This window comes from Varanus komodoensis, unplaced genomic scaffold (assembly GCF_004798865.1).
Source record: "Varanus komodoensis strain SLA01 unplaced genomic scaffold, ASM479886v1 scaffold24, whole genome shotgun sequence".
NCBI lineage: Eukaryota > Metazoa > Chordata > Lepidosauria > Squamata > Varanidae > Varanus > Varanus komodoensis.
In genome coordinates this window covers 11872655-11897742 of record NW_025335641.1, presented here as the reverse complement: position 1 = coordinate 11897742, position 25088 = coordinate 11872655, and the positions used below count along the sequence as shown (strand labels likewise).

The 25088-nt window shown below is 41.2% G+C and overlaps 1 protein-coding gene across 1 annotated transcript in view; it reads right to left on the bottom strand.

Moving 5' to 3' along the window:
- Positions 1–20145, bottom strand: part of LOC123024568 (putative ferric-chelate reductase 1) — a 29714-nt gene extending 9569 nt beyond the window's left edge. Inside the window, exons 1-15 of the mRNA XM_044432446.1 lie at positions 19961–20145; positions 17426–17621; positions 15504–15640; positions 13814–13905; positions 12090–12174; positions 10286–10471; positions 7495–7596; positions 6962–7103; positions 5273–5386; positions 3824–3933; positions 2280–2366; positions 1669–1766; positions 1317–1375; positions 329–466; positions 195–220 (exon numbers count right to left, since the gene is read on the bottom strand). Coding sequence (XP_044288381.1) covers positions 195–220; positions 329–466; positions 1317–1375; positions 1669–1766; positions 2280–2366; positions 3824–3933; positions 5273–5386; positions 6962–7103; positions 7495–7596; positions 10286–10471; positions 12090–12174; positions 13814–13905; positions 15504–15640; positions 17426–17621 — 1572 coding nt within the window. The 5' untranslated portion in view covers positions 19961–20145. The remainder of the gene's footprint in view (positions 1–194; positions 221–328; positions 467–1316; positions 1376–1668; positions 1767–2279; positions 2367–3823; positions 3934–5272; positions 5387–6961; positions 7104–7494; positions 7597–10285; positions 10472–12089; positions 12175–13813; positions 13906–15503; positions 15641–17425; positions 17622–19960) is intronic.
- Positions 20146–25088: the final 4943 nt, after the last annotated feature.

The following is a 25088-nucleotide window of genomic DNA, read 5'->3' as shown; positions in this document are numbered from 1 at the left end:
GTCATGAGCAACTATTGCTCTGGTGCTCTTAAAGATACACACACCCAAAAATCCTCCTCCAGAACCCCTCTAAGTAGGGATGGTCAGTTAGGATTCCACCTGAGCTGACACTGTATAATCAGTGGTTGACAGCACTAGGAGTCTGGATCCATCCCAATATAAATTTCTTAAAGCCACAAGAACAAAAGTATTACCTTGGCCTGTGAATGCTCATATATTTCTGAAAAAAGTAAAACAAAAACAAAAAAGCAGAACAGTAATGAATCTTGATTTTTGTTTTTAAAAAGGCAGAAAAGCTTTGTCTGGTGGGAACAAAATCAAGCTTTACCTTTCTTTTTCAACCACAGATCTACATCCAACATGATCACCATGAATGCCTCCCAGCCCACAAAGCCACACATGGTTTTAATCATCCACTGGCTATCAGACTTGCTGAGCATTTGCAGTCCCAGAAATATGGCAGCAACTAAAGAAAAAAGAGAGAGAGAGATCTTGGAAAGTAGGTAGAAATTGCCTAACAAACCTTTTCATGGTACCACACATACCCCATTCCCTGCATGTAGAAAAACAGGCTGTCAGGGATAGTGTGAGTGTGATCTTAAAGAGAGAGAGCGCAAGCATTGAAACATGCAGTCCTCCACTTGCAGTCTGAAGCACTATAGGAAAAGCTTTACCATAGCTTCTATTGACCAAAGTGATCCTGGAATCTCGAATAAAACTTGGATTTTTTTCACTACGTATCTATAATTCCAACAGTTATAGCTTCCCATAAAGAATCCTGGGAATTGTAGTAAGAAGAGAAAGTAAGAATTGGCTGATAGAGATTATTGCCCATCTCATATAGTTATAATTCTCAGGATTCCTTTAAGAAAAAATTATTGTTAGACCAGTAGGAGTTAAGTCCACAGCAGGGGGTACATCTTTTCTATTTTTTGTAGGCGTTGCCTAATGTTCTTACATTTCTATGCAATTAACCAAAATGGCCCACTTGCATTTAGGTTTTTGGGCAGCAATGCAGAGCTAGAATTCTGCCTCTTAAAAGCAAAATGAAACGAAACGAGATGAGACAAAACAAGGAAAACCTCATAGATCTTTTCAGTCAGATGCTGAGCACATGCACTTTGAGGCCAGTTTCCCTTATGTATATTAGTTGCTGTTACAAGTTTCTACCTACCACTGCAGTTTCTAAGCATAGGAGCTTAGGACGTGGCTGTCCTGTAGCAGTCGTCAAAGACATGCAAATTTCTAGATTGCCTTGCTCAATGGGATTCAAGCATTGTATTTTTAAGTTACGACAGAAGTATCTGCCTACTTACCTGCCAAAATTTTGATGACTAATGCGTTTAGCATGTGAAACCAATTAAAAATAAACCTCCTGTTGGTGCAATGAAAAACACTATGTTAGTTATCTTTGTTCTCAAATATGTAAACATTAGCAAATTGCAGGGACAGGCTCTTTCTACACGTGCTCCTTGTGGTGGAACAGACATATTTTTGGTTCTTTTTAATGTATCTAAATTGCGGTGCAAAATTTCACAGAATGGTGTTTTGCCCTTTAGCACTGACCACTCTGGTAATTCAAGAAACACTTTTAAACCAGTTAATTATGCCTACATAGCAATATAGTGGACATGTCATATATTAGCTTGAAAGAATGCATGTACAGACCGACTATTTTGAAGAGAAGGTCGGAAAAAGGCTATCACTGCCTGAAGGAAAGAGAGGGACATGACCATGCCTCCTATAATGGCATGAGCTCCTGCACTCTGTGGAAAAGAAAAGTGGCAATTTACATTTCTGCTTGGTTAATACAACTAAAGCCATTTTAATACTGAAGCACATTTTAATACTGCAATAACATCTGTGATTTTTCTTGTAGAAATCTTTCATTCTGATAGCATTGTGCAGGGGTGGGAACTTGTGGCCCTCTGCATGTTGTAGAACCACAATGTCCATTATTCCTGACACTGGCTATGCTGACTGGGGCTGATGAGAGTTGGCGTCCAGCAATGTTTAGAAGACCACTTTCCACAGACCTGCCATATGTGAGGAAATGACACAAGATGTGTCCACTGTATCAAGTTTTGACACTCAGAAGGAGCTGCAGGGCCCAAGTGCCACATCTGACTCCCTTGGGATTACCTGAATTCCAATGGCCAACTCCAGGGGAAGGGGTAGCATTTCAGCCCCCACCCCTTCATAACTTCAAGTAACTCTCAGTTTAAACGAGCCATTCACAAGGGCCTTTGAAGCTGTATACACTGAGAAACGGAACTTACACAACTCCAGCCATTTGCAGACACAAAGATCAATATGAAAGCAATTATTGTTGCCACGACACTTAGCAACATCATCAAAAGGTGCATCTAAAAAAGAAGAGATAGTGTATAAGGGAGCAGTGGAAGCTAGAGAATGCTGGGTTATTTAGCCAGAAGCCCTACATGCAAAAAAATTGCAGCCTAAATTAGTTTATGACAATAGGAAGCAAATGATTGGTTCCGTTTGCCTGCTTTAGTATTATTATGTATAATTAACATTAATAAAGAAGCTTTTTAAAGAAGGTATTCTTTATATGAACAAATAATGCCTCCAAATGTCAGGTGCTGTTGTCACATGCCGTCTCAGTGGCCTTGAGAATGAAACCTCTTTAAAGGAATGAATGCACTTTCACCTTCTGCAGGCAGCCATGTGGAAACCCTTTAGTGAAAGTCACACAGACTCCTTAGAGACCGAGCGACTCTGCAAGCAAAAACGGCTGTACTGAATATACAAAAAACATGAAAGGAAAAGGATTGACTGGCATAAATTTCACTTCTTTCCTCAAGCGAATCCAAATGCTAGAGACAAGGGGATATTTTTTCTCCTTTTGCCTGCTGCATTGAATATACTGGAGCTTAATATTGTGCTATGTAAGATCAGTCCAAGCTATTTTGCTGTCTGAGGTGAAGGACAAGATGGTTCCTGGCCATTCCACACGCAAAAGCTGTCCTGGTGGCAGCTAAAACCTGTTTTAACACTGGTGGCAGGAGAGCTACATTACACCTAAAGGCAGAAGACTGTTAGAGTGCACAGTATAGGTCGCGAGGCACACCAGCACATCACCTCTGCTTCCTTCTGTTGTGCATTTGCCACCTGAGGCCCCTGCCTCACTCTGGTGACCACCCTGTGGCAAGTGGCAAGGCAACTGAGGCTGCTGTCCTATTGTTTTCAGAAAACCCCACTGAACTCAGTGGAATTTTCTTCCAAGTAGATGTGTAGAGGATTGTGCTGTGAAATGCGAATTTGACAAGAGGCAACAGTGAAGAACAAAAGTTAGAGGCCATATTTGTTCACACAATTTTACTGTCAGACACTGTCTCCCAATAACTGGAAGATATACAACATACAAAAAGGAGATCTCTTGCATCCTGATTTTTTGAACTGGGAAATCCCCAGTTCAAATCCAATTTGTGCCGTCAGTCACCACAATTTTAGGTAGGCCCTTCATATGCAATAAGCTAATAAAAAGTGACCTACATATCAGCGACCTGTTATGGTATGGTTTAGAAATATTAGGTGTTATTAATGTTATTACTATGGCAACTTCTAAATACATAAAGGCAAGTAAAGGCTTTTATTTAAGAAAAGTTGAACTCTGAGAGGCAAATGGCAGGTTTCCATATTTCTGTGAAGAGAAACAGTTTGTGCTGTCTACACTTCCAAAGCTTAAATTATGTTTCACCAACTGAAACTAGTCTGGCAAAACACTTATTGCAACTTATTCACAGAAGCATATAAAATAACCGTCTTCTCTTTCCAGTTGTGGTTCTATAAACATGCATACCTGAAACCAAACTTCTTTGCCATGAAGTGATTTTTTGATGGACCTCAAGTACCTGGCGAATACTATTCCAACACTGCCAGTGGTCATCCATGCGGCAAACATGAGGGCTCCTGACAAAAGCAAACAGCAGGCATAGGGACATTTTAAAAATATGGCAATTCCAAAAAAATGGCCTATATTAATGTTGATCAGACATGTGGATACCACAGTGGACCAACTTATTCCAAGCACAACAGATTTGTGGATCAGTATTTTACTTTTGGGTGTGGGGGGGATCTGGGCAAATGAGTACTTGTACAAGGTTGTATGTGCAAATAAATGAAATTCTCTTACAAAAAATTACATTCCGTCAATGAGCAGATGACAGAAAAAAAGACTCTGGCAATCTGAAAACACTGACAGAATGGATTTAACAAAATCTGCATGTTCCTAGTAGGTGTGTCTACCAAGAATAATTGACAAAGCCCTAGAGTCTGGACTGAAACAAGTATTTCTTGATAAACTGACATGGATTTTTGCAGGTAATTTAGTATGTCTGTTCCCAGGTTTATAACGCAATGATTAAAGTGGCACCTAATCATTCTGCTGGAAACTTGGTCTTGGAGTTTACTTAGTGAGAAAGATCCTAATTACATGTGCAACTGATATAATCCATTGCACTGAAAAGTGCATTAAAAAGATACAATTTTTGTTTTCTAGTACTTTAATTGATGTTGCTGAATGCTCTTTTGATGAGAACATCATGTAACAGAGTTAGCAGCAACATCTCCTGTTAGTGACTGAGGCCTGCAAATAGTACCTGTGAAGATGGGTAGGTAAGGCTGTGCGATACCTGTAGGCCCATGCCAGTAATAGATGAAAGGCCTTGGCCACTGGGTAAGCAACAGGAAGGAGCATCAGTTTAGTGCAATGTCACAACCTGTGGCAGTAGAGCCTAAAGGACAGCCATATGACTAGGAACAAACTGGTTTGCATGGAACTCTGGTGGTTTTCTGTCCCAACACAGCTTAGATCAGTAACAAATGAGTCAATCCATGTGCTTAGGCTTATCATCAGAAAGACATAAGAGGAAAATGGATAGGGAGGGAAGAAGAAAACAAACAAGTTCAGGCAGTTGCTCCTAAAATTGCAATACTCAACTAAAATTATACTCTCCTATCCGATTTCCATTCAAGAGACTGCAAGGATTCTTAACAAAGGCAACTAATAGCTTTTGGCACTCTCAGGATATCCAGAGGTGTGTGATGGATGTAATTTGTCGAGGGCAGCCCTTGAAGGAGCAGAAGGACACCTTTGCCTCATCCGCTCTGCACAATTTGGGCTCATTTAAACAAGTGCAGAATTTCTTTAGCAGACCAAGATCTACTAGAACCCCCCTTTATAAAAATACTGCAAAAGCAAGCATGAAAAGAAGCAATGGAATGAACCTACACCCAGAGGGTGGCTTACCGTGAGCCTTAATAATCAAGGGTGTAGATCTGGTGCCATCTTGTGCTTCAAAGCCTGAAATGTTCACCTTCCGATCAGTAATAAAAGGTCTTTTGGGATGCTTCAGTATTTGCCCTTTTTTTTAAGAACAGGAAGAAAAAGTAGTTACCACAGTGACCCCCTGCTGTAACAGATGAAGCAGTACCTCAAATCATACACATCTGAATGAACAACTATACAATATTTCTACAAACAGCTACACTATTTATCTATAGCAAAGTAAGCATCCTATGGGTATAGAAGAGTGCATTTCCACAGATTTAGTCTTGCATCTGGTTACCTTAACCATTTCCTAAAGCAGGGCTCTCAGCCTCTTTGAGTCAGTGGGCACAACTGAAATTCAAAACATTCTGTAGGCATTTCACAAAACGAGTGTCACAGGGGACTTGTTCATTCATAAAATCAATACCATTCGACTGCTCACAAAGCATTTCCCAGAAGGCAAACTGATGAGACTAAAAGACATCTGCCAAAGAACCTATATATAAGGCAGAGATGGTATGTGAGCCCCAAAACACAAAACTTGCTCTTTTTCATGAAAACTTCTTAAGAAATAAAACTTAAGAAGAGCAGGGAGCCCTGGGGTCCCAAGAGAGGGTTCAAGTTATCACACTATATTGGTATTCCAGGTTTCAACCTTGTTGCAGGTGACCATTCCTAAGTTACAAGTGGACCCCTGCAACAAAATGTTGCAGTAAGGAGTGCTTCTGTTCTGGGTTTGGGGCACTCTATTCCATTACTTTTCCCCAGCCCCCCTGCCCAGTTTTAATTACCCTTCTCAAAACAGTGAGTTGGCCTTCCATATCCACTGATTATGCACACTTCTTTTTGGGCTATTGGGCTTTTTCCCTCCACTGGGTTCCTTCCCTTCTATCTTTTGCGGGTGGCGGGCAGACTCACTTAAGGCTAGCCCTGTCTACACTTAATTAATTTTTAATTGATGCCTATGAGTAGCTCTCTTGTACATCCCTCATTCATACTGACTTCTCAGTGTGAATCAGGAAAAGACTTATCCAGGCAATGAGATCTCTTTTCTACACACACACGCGCGCGCACACACACTTTCCTGTTCCAACTATTCCCTTCTCCCAACCGTTTGTCAAGTCTTTCCCCCCTTCTCATTCATACATTTCACATTAATGAGTAGTTATGGCCTGTTTGGGAAGTAGGGCTCTGTATGCGTTCCTTTCTCCCTAAATGTTTTGGAGGATATTTGCACAATGTGGGATTGTGCAAAGTCTGCCAACGCCTTTCTTTTATGCATGGCTCCAGCATGGAAGGATCCTATATATGGTAAAAAGTACAGGTAAGGACAGACTCTAGGGGCTCTTTGCACCCCCCCCCCACGTTTTAATAGCCAACATTAATGTTCTGAACCGGGGGTGCAAAGAGCCCCTAGAGGGCTGGCTGAACACAGCTCCCACTACCTGCTGATAAAAAAGGAATAGAGGGCAAAGTAATGGTTTGAAATGAAGTTTTGTGAGCAGACCACTACAGAGAATATTGGAAAAGTGTATTTGCTGTTCCAAATAAAAATGCTCTTTTGCCATTAAGGTGTTTCAGTTGTTTCTTAGATTTGAACTAGATAATTGCATATACAATTTTCCTTGAAATACTGTCTTTTCTGACCAGCTTCTAATCCATACTCACTGGCTGATGATGGTCCATAAGTCAAAAATATATAATACAGGCTGTCAGTATCTCTTGACTGGGTTGATATGGAATTTCTTGAAATGAAGGAACATTTGACAATTCCGTTGTTAAAGGATGTTGCTATAATCTCCACCTCCCCCTAAAAACACAGCTCTTATTACTGATATTTTGATAGCAATCACTATATATACTTATAAATAAAATCAGTGATAACTATGATAATAATCAATATTTGAGGCTGTTAAACTATTTCGGGTATTTTTATTAGATTGAACAATAAATGAAGAGCTTTTCCTATTTAGCATAGTTTTCCATGGGAATTGGTTTGGAATGATTTGATGTCAAAACTGAGAATCCAGAAGGCCATGTAAGCATGTGTGTTTTTACAGAAATCCATGGAATGGATTTTTGCCACCTTTGTTTTGAAAAAGCCACTTCTCCACTCCAGGTAGGAAATGCAACTACTCCACACTTAAACTCTGTATAACATCTTTATGAAAACTGTAGCTGCAGAAGATAAGTTTCAGTACCAGAGATTTAGTGCTGGGAGTAGTCCATCCAGTTGAAAAGGCACGTTGGACCTCCACCTCACCTGTGGCATTCCTACCACAAATATAGATATCATCATTCCCCTGGAAAAGGATATATAAATAAAGCATAACCATAATCCAATTTCCAGCAATTATTCAAGATAAGCTATTTTATTAATATTATTATTATTAATTCCATTTCTATACTGTCCCATTGCTGAAGCTCTGAGTGGTTTAAAACAATGTCTAAAACAAAACAATACACTGTAATACAAAAACTATAAAACAACAATGTTAAAATGAATTTAAATAGCTAAAAAATACAGTACAAAAGACCCTACAAAGGAAAGGAATCCTCTGAATAATCTCCTCAGGCCCCCAGATAACCACCGTGATCTTTAAAGGCCTCTGCTGAAAGCGTTTGGCACAGAAAAGATGGCAAGTTTGGCACAAGACCAGCAGCAGTAGGGAGGCTGATCAAAAGATGGGGGCAGGGGCAATATAAAAGTTCTGTTTATATTGGTTTAATCTCTTTTCACCAGCTCATGGGAAAACAGCCAGGCTCATCCTTAGAAGTTGTGGACTGATTAAGGCGGCATCCCCATGTACAAAACTGTTATAATCACTCTTTCCTTTCTGTCGGAAGAGAAAAATATTCCAGGCATGCAGAGAGTTCTTTTTAAAACTTTACTGCAATGAAGGGAACAGAAAGGAAGGTTTCCTTTCCATTGTTCTGTTCACCTGAGCACATGTTCACACACCCCTTTTGAACCCTGATCCCAGCCACTTGTTCCCTCCTCCTTTCCCCTAATTGGCTACTGAGAGTTTACACGCTTTCCGCCCGCCTACTCCCCGCTGCCCCAACACCAGCCCTTCTTCCCAATCCAGCCCTGCCCCTGGTGGGCTACAATAGGCTCATTTTGTTCTGCCAAGCTTGTCAATCAACAATCAGGAAGTATTTGGCCCTCCTGCCTATGTGCCTGTTTCCCCACAACTTGTGCTATCTGATTTTAGCCCCTCCCCTCCTTTGGGCTAAGTAATTTTCTTTGTTACCCTTTTAAATCTCTTTACTCCCTTGTTTCAAATCATCCTTTCACACCTATCAAAACTTTCCGGGTAAGCCTGCTGTAAAAATGCAATCACCAGGCTGTGAGGCATATGGATATTCCCGCTGCCTCTGCCCAGTGCTCAGGGAAAACCTCCTGTTTGCAGTCACAGCAGCTATGCACAACTGTAAGCACAAAGCTGCTCCCACATGCTTCATGTTCCTTGGGGGCATTCTCCCTCCCAGATTTTGGCAAACATTGAATCAAATGAGCCTACACAGTGCTTTAAAAAAACTTATAAATGGGCTGAAAGCCCATCTGACATCCAAGAAGAGGGGGAAAGCAGAAAATGAAATCAGCAAACAATTCAGCACAAATACATGGAAAAGTCACTTCTAGAGCAAAGATGGAGGAAGCCCAATTCAGTTCATAGAAAAACCCAAACATTTTGCTGCATTAAGGACACGCACATTTGCTCCAAATCCTATGGTGATTTCCTGTTTGTTCATTTGCTTGTGGGTATCTAACAAACTCAAAACTATGGACCAAAGCACTTTTAATGTCCTAAACCAAGAGTGAGCCACCTGTGACCCTTCAGATGTTTCACCCTGTAATTTGCATCTGCCTTAGCCAGCTTAGCCAATGGCGAGCTATGCTGGGAGTTGTAGGACAAAACATTTGAAGCACCACAAGTTGCTGAATAATTTAGGACCAGGATATCTGGAGGAGTGACTCCTCTCACATGAGCCTTCACACCTGTATCCTACCACATCAGAGCAAGATCTTCTCTGATTTGGCACCCAAACACTGGAAATCCCTATACCAGGACTTGACTTCCCCCCTCCATGGTGGAACTGTGTGTAAAAGCTATTTTGTTCCAACATACATTGGGGCTTAGTTAAACTGCATGTTTAATAAAGGTAAAGGTTTCCCCTTGACGTTAAGTCCAGTCATGCCTGACTCTAGGGGGCGGTGCTCATCTCCGTTTCCTAGTCGAGGGAGCCAGCGTTTGTTCGCAGACAGTCTCCGTGGTCATGTGGCCGGCATGACTAAACACCAAGGTGCACGGAACGCTGTTACCTTCCCACCAAAGTGGTACCTTTTCATCTACTTGCATTTACACGCTTTCGAACTGCAAGGTTGGCAGGAGCTGGGACGGAGCAATGGGAACTCACCCCATTGTGCAAATTCGAACAGGCGAATTTCGATCAACCAGCCCAGCAGCACAGCGGTTTAAACCACTGTGTCACCTGCATGTTTAATAGGATCACCCAAATAGTGTTTTTCTGCTGCTACTTTTAATTTTTTAAAATGTTTTTATCATGTTCAATCCCATGGCTACTCTACCTATTGAAGATTTATTTATATATTTAAAACATTTGCAGAGCCTTTTTGCAACAGCATTGCCCTCCAGGGCCTCTCCCATGATTTCCAGTTGTTCTTCACAGCAAGCAAAGTCAGCTATTAAATTTCAAATCACATAAAGGAGAACAAAAAGCCTGGCAAAAAGTTCTCTACCCCACAGCTATACCACAATGCCACCTTGCGGTTGGTTACTAGAATATATAGAAAGCACAGAAATGCAAACCTCAGGAATAAGCCCTGTGTAAAGGACATGTTTTCTTCCCACAATGAAAACAGAAGCAGCAGGTTAAACCATTCATGTAGAGAAGCCTTAAGCTACTTGAACATTGCTATGTAATAGAAAGATGGGAAAAGTGTTTTTAATTAGTAATGGATCTCACCATAATATCGTCATCAGAGAAGCCAATGGCTAAATATCCATCTGAAAGTCCACTCATTTCGAATTTGAAACCATTATTCCACAGTGCTTCAGAGGCCATGAAGTAACAGTTTGCGTCAGATGGACTGCAGCCTGCGGGGCTACTGAAACAGAATTTCTGTGTCCCACACCCTTCTTCCATAATAATCTGCAATGAAAAGTACCAGCCACCACCAAATGTGTCAGCAATTCACTTAGCTGCAGGGGATTTTTTAATGCCACCTCTTAAATAAGACTGTGTTCACCTATGGGACTACATCATAAATACATTTACAATTCAATCCTATGTACCTCCACCCAGAAATCAGTCCCATTTTGCTCAATAAGTACGACGCCCCAGTCAAAAAGCTCCAGATATCATTGTTCTAGAATGATATTTGTTGTTTGGCTACAACAAATCTAAATTAGGGTTGTTGTTGAACCATCAAGCCTGATCAGGTATTTAGCAGTTTCCCAATGGTGCCCATACCACACTTTGAAAAGTCAACCTTTTAAAAGTCCTTCTTAAAAATAAGATAAGATCCCAAGAATGAAGAGATAAAAAGCACACATGATTAAGCAGGGTGAAGTAATATTAAAGCCATTTTGAAAAGCATTGTGTAGAATACTAAGAAATGGCAACATGAGATAGAAAACCAGTTTGCATTGTATTAACCCATTCAAAATTAGTATTAAAGTTATTAGAAAATAAGCAAAGAATTCCTTTATTCCTGTGCCATGCCAAGTATTTTAATGTCTGGATTTTTGTTTAATTGTGACTTGCTCCTGGGGCTCCTTCATCATATGAGAATGGGGGAAAGGGCTCAGGATGAACTGATTGTAATGGAATTAAAGTGGAATGGATGCTTTTGTTTAAAAACTGAATGAATGTGGCCTCTGTGCTTTTCTTGCATAGCTTTCTTCTTAGTTTAACATGGACACTCTTGATATAAACCATCTGTGGTCCATGGCATGGTAAAATAACTGTTCTTTCAAATGCTAACACATGGAAGTTACTCCTAGTATGAGGGGAAAAGGCCAGGACAGGCAAAATAGAGGACGGAGGAAGCAAACTGTGGAGGCTGGACACTGACATTTGCAGGGGATCTGGTACTCTCCAGAAAATTGGGCAAAGCCTATGACAGACAGAGAACACCAACAGTGAGGCCAGGTTAGCTGAATGAGCATCTCCTCCCATATTTACCTATCCAGACAGTAAGATCATCTGAGGTCCTTCACTTCACCAAATGAAGTGAAGCAGATGACCTTTTCCTTAGTGGCATTCCATCTGTGGATTGACCACTCCAAAGAGGTCTGTTTGCTGCCTATGCTAAGGTCTTTCAATGTCAAGTAAAGAATTTTTTAGTTTGTCAGGGATATTAAGGGCTATTTTAATGCTTTCAGTTGATGACTGCAAACACGTCAAAATATAATGAGATGTATATTGTGATAGGGTTAAAGTGCTAAGAGGGAGTGTCAGCGTATTTTAAATTTCTGTGTATTACATTAGAGAGGCATCTGGATGTGACTTTTTCTATAGTCAAAATTTTCAGCATAAGAAAATTTAAAATAGTTACATGACCTGAAAATCCTTATATTAAATAGGAAAATAATCTTAAAAGAGCAATCCCATTCACATCTAGTCAAGCTCATTTAGTTCAATGGGACCCACTTCTACATAAGTATGTATAGGACCGGAGTTAAGGTTTGTTTAAAAAAACACTAAATGCACAGTATTAGAAAACCCTTATAAAACAAAGCAATCAAGCTTTCATCTTAAAACTTACTGAAACAAATGGCAGGCTGGAAGATGCAAGAACCTGGCTTTCAACTTGAGCCCAGAATACACTAAAATTCTGGAGTACTGTTGCTCTAGAAAAGGGGAAAAGGAAAACATCAGCAAAGAACCGATTGAGGAGGAATTGACCAGGTACAACAAATTAGTTCTTCCATATTATCATTTTAATATAAAATGATCATTTTAATATAAAACTAAAATCATTTTAATATAAAACAATATTGGATACAGAGAATAAAAGGATTCTACTTCATACACTGGCAAGTATCTTTCACCAGGTAACATGAAGCACACCATTCATGTAATGCAGTCTAAACAATTCTTGTTTCTTTTTCTGCAATCAAGTATGTTACAAAATCAAGTAATTTAAAGTAGCAGCCATCAGTTCCCAATAAATGGAAGGTAAAAAGCCTTTTGTAAGCAGAGAGGTTCGACTTTATACTTTTTTCTGTGCCAGGTAAAACCTTTTTATTCAACCATCATTTTAAGAATTAAGGATTTTAGCTGTTTCAAAGATCCAATCACATTTTCTTTTCTTAGTTTTGTTAGACTTGAATATTAATTATTGTTCTGCTATTTATTGTTTTAATTACTGTATTATCGCTATTATTACTGATTGTTTATTTATTAACACTGCTTTTAACTATTGTAAGCCCTCCTGAGCTGTTTTATCGGGAAGGATGGGGTAGAAATGTTTTAAATATAATAAAATAAATGAATAAAATTTTGTATTTCACCATGTATATGAACTGAGGACTGCACACACTGTTGCATTATTTGTCTTGCATCCGTTCCTAAATCTCAACAAGTCAAGCCATACCGCCACTTGGAAAGTGACTTGCCTCTTTAGCCATGTTGCCATGAAAAGAACTGAGAAAACTACTGCTGTATACACAGCATTCTTGATAAGTTCTTCAGAAACTTGCCCATGTTTACTGGGAATGTGAAGACTCCAAAATCCTGGGTCATACAGTTCAACGTCCCTCATAACACTATTGAACAGAACTCAATCCTTTATCATTATAATAACTTACATATGCAACTTGGAATTGCATGCAAATAAAGTCAACCCATTTTAGAGGTCTGGGGTGCCAATGAGTTTATCTTGAAAAAAAAATGTTTATCTTTTTATTATGAATCTGTACTCAGATCAGGTTGCAATCCATCTTAAAAGTCCGTATATAAAAAGAAATAAAATTCCTTTGACTGCATTTAACAGTTGAAATTAAAGGAAGTTATCCAATGAGTTACATTTGCAACTCCGTAAGGGTTATTTTAAAAACAGCCAGGGCTTTTTTTGTCATCGAACGCACGTTCCGCACCTTTTTTTCCAATGGATTTTGCAAAGTGATTTTGAATCTTAGCAGATCAGCAGCAAACTTCGTTAACATAGTGCCTGTGGGCTGCTTTAGTGTCTGCTATCTGCTATCTGCTCTCGGCTTGGGACGCTCCGTGTGTGTGGTCCCACACTTACTGCCTGCGACGTGAGTTCCGGCACTTTTTTTTTTTTTTTTTTACAAAAAAAGCACTGAAAACAGCTATCTTTGCTAACATACCTAAAACAAAACAAAACTGCAAGAAAGTGATTGTGCATAGTGTTCTCATTCAGATGGTTTGTACAATAAAATTATTTTTGCCTTCAGATTGATGCTTGATGAAGTGCTCCTGCTTTATATAAAATGAATTATGTATATATAAAAAATAAGCCTGTACCTAAATACAACATGCCCCACACCAGGAGGTGCAATCCAAACTGCGGTTACATTTTGCTTGTTTCTCCGGTTTGTGTGACTCAGTGAAGAATTCTACAATAAATGAAAAAAAGCAAGGATAGAAAAGAAAATTAACTCTTCCAGGATTCTAAAAATGCAGCTGATGTTCTCAATATTGCCTTCACATGAAGAACCCATACAGATGACCCAATTAGCCCCCCCCCCCTTCGAGGGCTCTCCTACCCAGTGGCCTCATGCTCATCTGGGTGGCTACAGGCAACCTTCTCAGCACACATTTTAAGTCACCAACATGGGAACAGTTTGCAATTTCCATTGGAAGAAAACACAAACCAACCTACTATCCCAGCATTGGTCCAAAAAGGAGCTCGGTCCATTTTGAAGCAATAACTCCATGATGTAGGGGTAGCTTTGGTACTGGGGTGAAGTGCAGCAGTCTTGGGTGGTAAGTAACCTCAGGAGGAGATGAGGACAGTCATAATAGAGATGGGCAAATTCCATCCCATAACACATGTCTAACAGCAGCCCCAATTCTACCGAAGTCCTCAAACTCCTAATACTCCCATGCAGTATGGTTGGCATCTAGAGTGGGCACCTACATATGGGCAAAACTAGAGGACAGGAGTGCATGCAGATTTGCATGTACTGATTTATATTGATAATGCTCTCTGCACCCCATTCTCCAGACTGTGCGTGTGCACCCCAGTTTTCCAGAGGTGCAACAGTCACCCAAACTTTTGCTTTCCTTGCAAAGAGGTGCTACAGGCTTATGGCTTTTTTATGATATAAGGTTTCTTTACACATACATACAAGTCTGAGTAGCAGAGGGAATTTCACAGTGTTAAAGCTCCACCAAATGCTTCAACTTTCACTGCTGCTAAATCTGATCCCAGGGGAGACAAGCCAACACCCAGCTCTTTGACTCTTCTCTCAAACCGCCATTAATTTAGTCTTCTCCAACTAATCCCCTCCAAATATGTTGGACTACAATTTCCATAATCTCCCAGGCAGCCTCTATCAGCAGCGCTTGTCCAAATTAATACATTCCTTAAGAACTGGTCAAGCATGATGGGAGTTGTAATTCAATCCATTTAGAGATTCAAACTAACTCCAGATCTCATTACAATATGTATAGCTCAAAATTAGAAAGAATTAGTATAATTTAAATAGAAAGGCAATGCATTTGGCCATTGCGATGAAGATGACCTGTGGGGACCTCTGTCTGCTGCTCAGCTTTCAGCTGTTAATGAAGACACCTGTTGGGTTGTCTTGTAGTCCTTTATCTTTAAACTAGACTTAGACAGCTTTTCAGTAGTCCTCTGAAAATCCTTAGACAATTGTCCTCTCTATGGTGGATATGTGGCCACTCTGCTAAGAGCCAAAGAACCAGGAGACTACTACTATGCATCCAAGATGTACAGGCAACCCAGGTGCCATTTCTCAAAGAGCAGCCCTCTTCCCCAACCCTCATAGCATGCTGCTTTTGAAACCAGGCAGAGAGCATTTCAAGCATTTTTATATGCAATGGGGCAAAGGGTCAGAGTCAAGCCCTCATGCACACCCAGAAAGCTCTGTCCCTTTTGAGTTCAAAGCTGTACTGTGCCAGGCCTGCTTGGTTGTTGCACTGCAAGATGCTACAAAGGCAGAGCTCCATAAGACTGAGCTACAAATACCTGAATGCTGTTGCACTCAAGGCCTTGCATGTTAGGATTCAGAATGCGAAAACTTCCAACAGCTGCATCTCCTCCAATTGCTCGGGCCTGTAGTAAAAATCCTTTAAAGCTGGAGTCATTGGTAGCTGTTAGAGATACTGGATAGGAAAAAATATTTTTGAAAGTAAGCACACATTGGAATCCCTTCCTATGACTGGTATTAAGAGAGGGGGGAAAGGGCAGAAGTGAAGGTTGTAGCTATTTCAACTTGGAGAAACAGTGTGAAATATAACAGTTACATAAACAGTGGGCACCAATTTAAATATATGATCAAATCTCTCTTAAAAAGCAGTGAGCAAGAACATTGTATAACGATAGTGCTCACACAAAGCATTATTATTTCAATGAAAAAGCTATATAAATTGGCTGGAACATGCCTGGTATCCCTCGACTTAGCTTTCCTTGTAGAACACATAAGAACATGAGAAATCACATATTTTTGGTGGGGCAGAAGCCCAGGCCAAAACAATTGGAGCACAACAACATGCAGATTCCCTTTGCTGAGAGGGAGTGCTTTACTACAGGTGTCTTTGGGTTTGGTTTCACCAATTAACTTTCCAAGCTGTGTTCAAGAGAGGAATAATAAGCTGCATTTCTTCTCTCTTTATAGCAGACTACAATAAGATTGAAATAGGAAACTCTTCAACTGGACAAAGAATCTTCTGTCTTGCTCATTATCAAATCGCTGTGATCTGGCTGGGAACGGAGAACACATTCATTGGAGCTCTTGGCTGGTGTCCATTCCACCTGCACCCCAGTGTTGCTGAAGCCCCTTTTCCACCCACTCACCCTACAGCCATTCTTGGTAATCTGGGGATTTTCAAGACAAAGGCAGCTGCTGTTGTGCAAGTGGCTGAAGTCAGACGGGAAAAATCAGTGTGTGCCTGTACACGTACACACACAGCAATTTGGAAACCAGATGCAGTCATTTCACATTTTAGGGATGGCCCAAAATATTTTGCTGCCTGAACCAAAGGACGTCAAGTTCCTTTTCATGTACAAAAGCTGACCAGAGAGTCTTATTCTGACACTAGGACAGTTTTCCACTGTACCTCAGGGAAGCAGGGACACTTAGGGGATACAAAGCGGGTTCACATGGAACATATAACTCCACCCATTCCATGCTTTTGAGCATCTGATGTCTGATGGCTTCACTGGGCCTCTTGGTTAGGCTGATCCTGTGACATTTGGAGTTATGGGTAATAAATACTTCCTAAAATGAAGGTTTCCATTAAAAAGAGAGAGAATATCCTTTGTTTCTCTCACATTCCAGGTATTCCTGGATGGGGTGGGAAAGACTCATGAAACTAACCATCAGAAGAAAGCATTCCTTCTTTTGTCCCTTGATGGATCTTTTCTGGTTAGGAAAACATTTTGAAAGAGGCGGTATGGAAACGCAAGAGGGCTACTCCCAGGCAGCTGATGGCACATGATGGTGCTTGTTAATGTTAGAGTTTTGTATTGAGTCATGATAATTTTATTTTATTTTAAATGTTTCAGACTGTTTAATTTTGTGTATGTGAAAAGTTTGATGTCATGTTTCATTATGCTGTAAACTGCCCATGGAGCATTGGCTATTGGGTGATACAGAAATGAATGAATAAATTAGAGTGCAATACTGTACATTTATTGATTGTTAAAGGTCCTACAACTCCTAGCATGCCTCACCCAGGACCTTTGTAGTTGCAAGACCTTTTCCTGTATAAGCAAAGGACTTTTTAGTCCTATTGTTTTAGGACCTTTTTCTGTCCCTTAATCAATTAATTAATGAAAACAACAAACTCTGGACCTTTTCTAAACTTGCATGAATGAAATAGTGCAACTGCCAGTCAAAACCTCATCTGGAAACACCTTCACCAAAAGATGCTACATTTTGTATTCACCTACGATCTCATCTCCTACAGTAAATGATGAGCTGGAAATGGAGATGGCATACGGTGGTGGCGAGGTCTGTGAAATGGAGTCTCCATGCCTGGGTAACATAGAATTGCAGGCCACATTGATTTTTCCACTTGGGTAGCTGAGGACTGCTGAAGAAAGCACCTCCCAAAAAAGAAAGAGATTAAGCAATTTTTCCATCTGTGAAGAAATCAAACATTTGAAATGTGTCAATAAGGTAACAGACCATTGCACAAGCAGCCTGGAAGGGGACAAATTCTCACTTCTATTGAATATTTGAAGCAAAACTAAGGTTGCAGCAAACACACTGGCAAAAGGCAACACAGCATATTAGTAAATCTGAAGAGCTCCAGCTGCTCAAACCAAAAGCATTCTGTTCCCACAGGAGTCAGCCAGATGCTTCTGGGAAGCCCACAAAGAGGACATTAGCACAAAAGCCCGTTTCCACTGATCTCCCCCAGCAAATGGTGCTTGGAGACATACTTCCTCTACTCCACTCATCTCTCACTCGTAAGTTTCTCACAGACATGTTGCTGCCCACTGTCTGACACAATGCAGGACTAGGCAGGACTTCGGCCTAATTCAACAGGGCTCTTGTTATGTTCTTCATAATTGAGGTACTGGATAGCCATCATGACAAATAGCCATCGGCAGGTTTACTCTTCATGAACATGACCATTCCTTATTTAAAGATTGTCAAGTTGTTGGACATCATGGCAGCAAATTCCTTAGTTTAACTATATGCTGTGTGAGGTAGAACTCAGCAGCACACCTGACTCAACTGTAGAGTGTGCAGTGGAGGGCACAAACTTCTTTGAAAAATTCAGTGAGCAACTGAAAATCCAACACACATCAGAAAAGGAAAGAGGCCTTTTGCCACACCTTTCTATGTTGGTGGAGGTGGTATACCTGAACATTTGCAATATGAGCTCCTGGCACTGCAAAACAGCATGAATCTCCAAATGACCCCCTTGCACTGCGGACATTCATATACAATAACAATATTCTATTTATTTCAACATGAGAGTTAAACATGTACATAAATCTCTTCTACTGAAACCAATGGGTCATAAAAATGCTTGGTCTTTTCTGAATCATGACCTGGGGAACATCCAGGCAGGTAAATCAGGAGACCAGATGCACAAGATTGCCATTTTTGAAGAGCTTTGCTGATACTAGAGACAAGGTGAAGTATAGCAGGAATAACTGCAGTCTTGCACAGATGTTTATGCAAGCTGGAACAAGCTTACAGTGGAATGCATAGCATAGCACAGTGTGTGGTACAGTGGTTAAAGTACTGGACTGGGACTCAGAAGGTTCTAGTCTCCATTTGGTCCTGCAGTATTTAGTACTGTCATGACTCTTAGCCTAACCCACTCCCACAGGCTTGTTGGGAGAATAAAATGGAGGAGGAGGAAAATTGTATGAGTTGCCTTAGGTGCCTTGCAAGAGGAGAAAAGGCCGGAAAATAAATGTGATGTTGATGCGGGTATGGGGATTTAGGCAATTATGTGGTAACCTTCCATTAACTGATTTATTTGCTTCAACAATGGGGTTATGATGTCCAGGAGAATGCACTCTGGGATATGAACAAGAATGCATGTTTTTGTATATTGCTTATAGATAAAAGATAAAATGGAGGGGAGCCATGATAATTTGCATCCTTGGACACAGAAGATGGAAGTGTGACAGCTGGGGAATTCTATACATGTATTCAGAAAACACTACATTGAGCTCAATGGGAGTTACTCCTCCTTAGGTAAGTGTTTATAGGCCTGCAGCCTCAAGGCACAATCCTAAGCATGTTTAGACTGAAAAAAGTCCTGTAACTCACATCATTTCCCAGCTATCATGGCTGAGCATGTTGGAAGTTGTAGTCCTTTATCTAAATATGCATAGGATTGCATCCTCTGTTACTCTGGGTGCTGGTAATGCCCATTTCTTTAAAAAGTTCCTCCCTCTTTAGTCTTGGTGCTATGCAAGCATCTTATGAATCACAAAACTGATTTGTGACAGCCTTGGTAAATTAGGGTTGGGCAGCATAACAAACATGATTGCAGGGAAGGATATCAGGCTCTCTGGATTCACTTTTTTTTTTTAGAAGAAGCACTACAGATTTATTTAGTTTTGCATGTGTGAAGGATCTTATGTTCATATGTGAGTTGGCATGCAAAGAGCTAGAACACTTCAGGAATGAACTGGTGAGCCTCTGGGCTTAACTCCCGCTGAATTTTCAATTCTTCGCTGTAGGCAACCAAAAGCATAACAGGCATTTCTCTTCAATGCATTTTCTCCATGCTTTTCGCACAAGAAAACAAATTTCTACAGACCCTCTCCACTCATCCAGTCATGGAAACCCTGCCTATTCCTGTTCAGGAAGCCCAAGAGAGCAACATCTTGCTGCAGTGAGAGGCTCAGATCTGTGCACCCGCAACCTGCGCACATAATAAGCCCAGTGAAACTGCATTCGCATCTCTCTCTTCCTTCCACCCACGTCTCTTCCGCGCAGATTACGGTACCTTTTTTAAGACTTGGGCGGATCATTCAACAGATGCAGTTATTCCCAACGAGACGCAATGACAGGAAAAGCTTTACCGGGTGAATATCTGCCAGCGCATCAATTTTAAAGACACAGACTTTTTCCGGAGACAGAAACACTGGAACACTTGGCTGACATGATAGTCAGGCAGTTGACTGGCTCAGTGCTTTTCTTGCTTTGCCCGCTGTACTCTCTCCTTACCGCTTCGCACGACCTTTGTGGGGCGTGATCAGCAGAAAGCACTGAGTTTTCTGCGCCGCCGCTGCCCTCCTGACGGGTTGGCTACAAAGCGGGAGCATCCGGGCGGCGGCGGCGGCACTGCTGGCTGCGTGACCGTGGCAGGCGTGCCTGGAGGGCGTCCCGACCGGGCCAGGTTCGACACCGCCTCTCGCAGCTGCCCCGGTTTAGGAACTTCTCAGGGCTCTGGAGACACGAGCGCGGCCGCGCTCCGACCCTCCTGCCGGTCAACGTGCGGCATTACAGTTGGCGAAACCCTTTGTTGTGGGTCGTCTGGCTGATCACATTCGCCAGTTATTTTTTAATCCTTTGACCGCGTTAGAAATTGTATAGTCACAGAGACTCGACTTTCCTAAGTTTGAAAAGTTTCCTAAGTTGCTTTCTTCCCATGCCACCTAGAGGATGCCACCACTAATAAAGAAAATCTCGTTCAAGAATATGGGCAGAAAGTGACTCATTTTGCTTTAGCGGAGAATAGCATAGGGTTTGGATTTCTAGAAATGGCAGGATTTTTATTTAATGGTAAAGACATCCAGCCTTAAATGTTTTGTGTTGTCTTCTGGCCTGGATAAGGTTCTGGATTAAAATTACAAATGTGGGAAATCTAAGAAGCCGCGTAAAAGAATGGAGACAAAGAGTCACCCCCTCCACGACATTAACTGTTTAAAATATTCATTGGAATAATTACAGTTCTTGCCATATCGTTTAAAATGTGTGCTTTGTAAATTGTTACAAACAGGATTCCTACTGAAATTCCTGTTCCCTCCCCTGTCCAAAGTCATTTCCCTGATGTCAGAGAGCATCCTGTGATTCTTTCTGTTTGAGAGGGAATGAAGGAGTAGGATTAGAGCTCTATTTCTCAGCGCAAAAATTGGAGTACAATCCCCAATTTTGGAGCTGTAAATCTAAAAACTCTTGTGCCCCCCTCAGACATTCTACAAAATGTAGGATGGCGCTTCAAAGCTCTTAAACTACATACAGTGGCTTTGCCACTGTGTGATCTTTTACACAGGAAAGAGAACAGGGAAAAGTTCCTTTTAAAACAACACAGCTAAATGCCCAAATATAAAAAAGAGTTCATTTAGGAGAAAAGGAAAAACAGGTGGGGAAAACAGGAAAATTATTAATTCCATTTCTATACAGCCCCATAGCCAAAGCTCTCCAGGCAGTTCCCAATGATTCCAAATGAAAATAAAAAAGTCACTCTAACATCTGTAATCACATTTCTTATTAGGATAGAATCTTGGAATCCCAAGCATCTACTGAGCTGATGCCGTATGCTGGTCAGTGTTGGACTGCAGACCCAAGAGATCTGGGTTCTAGTCCCTGCTTGGCCATGATGCTTGGTGGGTGACTTTGGGCCAATCACACACTCACAGTCCAACCTGCTTAAAAGGGCTGCTTTTGTGAGGCTAAAATGGAGCAATGTAAGCTGCCTTGGGCTGCTCACAAGAAGAAAAAAGGTGGGGTATAGATGCAATGGAATAATAATTATTAGTATGGCAGAGAAAGCATCTGGCTTCCAGTTAGAGGGTACATAGGGAAATTCTAGAACGACAGAGGGTTTTACAAAATGGGGAACTCCTGTCTGTATAAACCATCCCCTTTTTACACACAGATGATTGGTTGGCCTGATACCACGATAGTCTCCATTTCTGATGTCATAGTTGAGACAGTGAATCAGAAAATTACATGGTGGGTAACTCCACCTTCTTAACGATGGTAATTTGCAACTCAAATGTCCAAGGTGATTGGAACCAGCGGGCCTATTCAAGAAAAGGGATTAAGTTTTTGTGTCCACATGGTACTGAACAAAAAGGTAAGATAAGGCTAGATAAAACTATTCAGCTTGGCCAGCAAGGAGTCAACTGATCAGATGCTCTAGGGGGCACTGTAGATCCATCCATAAAAGAACTTGGTGTCGCTTTTTTTTTTTTTTTGCACCTTTTGTCTGCTTATATCTCCTTTGTGCAAATTTATGCTCCCTTTTATTTTCATTTGGACAAGACTTCCATTTTCTGAAGGAAACCTTGTCTCTAACAACTTCTTTGAAATTGTTTATTAACCATGCTGCTGACCTTTTGGACTTGACAGTACCTTCTCTAACCTCTGGTATACATTTCAGCTAAGCTTCTATTAGCATGGCATTGAGTAACCTTTCATAGATTCATAGTAGGGTCAAAAGGGGCCAAGAAAGCCACTGGGTCCAACCCCTGCTGGTGCAGGATGCCACATCAAACCATCCCACTCCAATGACTGCCCAGTTTTGTCTTGATTGTCTCTACTGTGGGAGAGCCAACCACCTCTCTTGGCCACTGGTTCCACTGTTGAATTGGCTCTGTTAGGAAGCTTTTTCTGGTGTCCAGCCTGAATCTAGTGTACCAGACTCCAGATCATCTTTGTTGTCCTCTGAACCTTTTCTAGTTTTTCTGCATCGTCTTTAACCTGGGTGCCCAGAACTGAATACAGTATTCCAGATAAGGTCTGACAAGCTGAGTAAAGAGGAACTAGTACCGCTTTTGTTTGGGAAGTGATGCTCCTATTTATGCATCTCAAGAGAGTATTTGCCCTTTTTGCAGCTGCATCACATTGCTGGTTCATATTTAGCTTGTTGTCCACAATGACTTGTTTTTTGTCTTTTTCCTTTTTTTAGTGCTGTTGAGCTAAGTATTCCCCATCTTGTATCCTGTAACTTCCAAGCATGGAAAGGGCCAGTCCACACAGACCAACTGGAAACATTTCAAAAACTGAAGACACAACAAGTATGCCACAGCACCCCTGGCTGAGATACCACCTGTGAAACAGGAACTAAGAACACTGAACCCAGGAGGCCTCAGTCTTTCTTGCAAGCAGGGGTTCAAGTCCATTCACATTACTCATATACAACAATGTGTCTGAGTGACACTCAAGGAAGGAAAACAGGCACCCTAAGAGACAACATGGAAAGCTCCATATGTGCTTGGGTGGTTATGTATGCACGCTTAAAGGGACAGACCAAATTAGCCCATGCAAGAGAATGACGCTGGGAAACAAGTATCAATTCATGAAGCCATTCATATACACCATAACTAGGGCAGCTCAGTAGGGAAGTTTAAATACACAGAACACTATGAGTTCTCATGCCTGAGATCTGCAGCTTCACTGCCTTCTGTTGAAAGGATTTACAATGATATGTGAGAATACAAGGCTAGTCAGGGTTTTGGGAAAGGTGACATAGACGGGTCAGCTCATCAGCAGCCTCTCATATAAACTGTTCTTTCTTTTGATGAATCTGGTCTTACCTCCCATCCCCTATTCATTTGTTTTCTTAACTATCTGTGGCTTATTGGTCAAGCAGAACATTTCAGGCTATGTAGATATAGTTATCTTAGAAGGAGATTAAGGTTTAGATATTTGAAAGTTTATAAAAACTATCTCCAGAGCTAACAGTCCAGCAAATTGCTATTACTACATTTATGAGGGCCCCTTCAGGGTGCAATTGATGAATATTGATGAAACTGTTGCCATTTTATAACTATAACTATTAGATCTGAACTGTAAATAATATATATCCTTTGTATTTGATACATTATTTTTACAGAGGCAATAAATTCATTTTTAAAAGATTAGGATCCAACCTGTGGTATGATACACAATATGATAAATGTTACTTAGACGGCTGCAGCCTTGAATTATTTACATTTTGCCATTAATCTGGAAAACAAACACCATCATGTTCATTGTGGAATAGCAATGAAACCTGCATAACAACAATCTTTGCAAGAATGTTTCAAGGAAGCACCTTCTTTGCATTGTGCACAACCATTTACAGTGTAGAAAAGATAATTGTAATATCTTGGGACCAAAGACTAGCCCAGGAGTACTCCCCTTTGTACATCTAGATCAGAGTTTCTCCTCTGCAGGAGCCATGGTCTTGTTACTAGCCACAAAGAAGGTGCCCTGTGACTGGTTTGTCCTTGCCAAAATCAGCCAGTGTGCTTCTTGCACGCTTCAGATCATCTTCAGAACATTGTGGAATTATCATAGAAAAGGTTTACATTCTGCTTTGAACTTGCTTTTCACTTCTCCTTTTCTCACTTCTCTTTGTTGGTCAACCAAGGAGAGAGAACAAGAGCCCATTGCAGTTAAGAACAGAAAACCTCCCCCATTTCCTTGAAACTGGCTCACCATAACACTTGGAAATCACGTATTCCTGTGAATAAGCCCCATTTAACATAGTAAGGTCTACTTCTAAGTGAACGTTCATGGTTTCCCTGAATGTGATTTTGCCCCCTTCTTCTCCTCCTCAAGGTTCTCGTCTTTATTATCTTGGTGCACAAAGAAGTAGCAGAAACTATTAGAGCAATTCGGTCTGAAAACAGTACCCAGGCCCACCATGGATAAGAATAGTAGAGAAAGGACGCAAACTGCTTCCTTTTAGAAAGCATTTCGGAGCCGCTGCGTCGAATCTGAAACAGGAAGAGGGGGCACTGGCTGTCTTGAAACAGGCGAAAGTTAGGATGCTATGCTTGCTTCTCGTTTTCTAAAAACAGTTCTTTTCCCTCCCTGCCTAATACAGTTTCAAATGTTTCACAAATAACCGACCATGCAGCGGCTTACTAAAAGGCGAGGGCGCCGACAAACACCACTCCTCTAACAAGAAAAATAGTCCCTCTTTGTTCACCGCTAACGAACACCGCTTCCTCACTGGTGTTCTTCCGCACACGGCGCGGAAGGCTGCCTCGCATCTCCGCTGCCCCGCCCCTTGCCGGAGAGAAGCGGTTGTTCAAGGCGCCCGAGCTGGCTGGGGAAGTTGTGCAAGTGAGAGGGGGAGGGGCCGCCGCTGAGGCAGCTCCTTTGTGTTTCCCACAATGCACCAGCTTCTCCTCCGC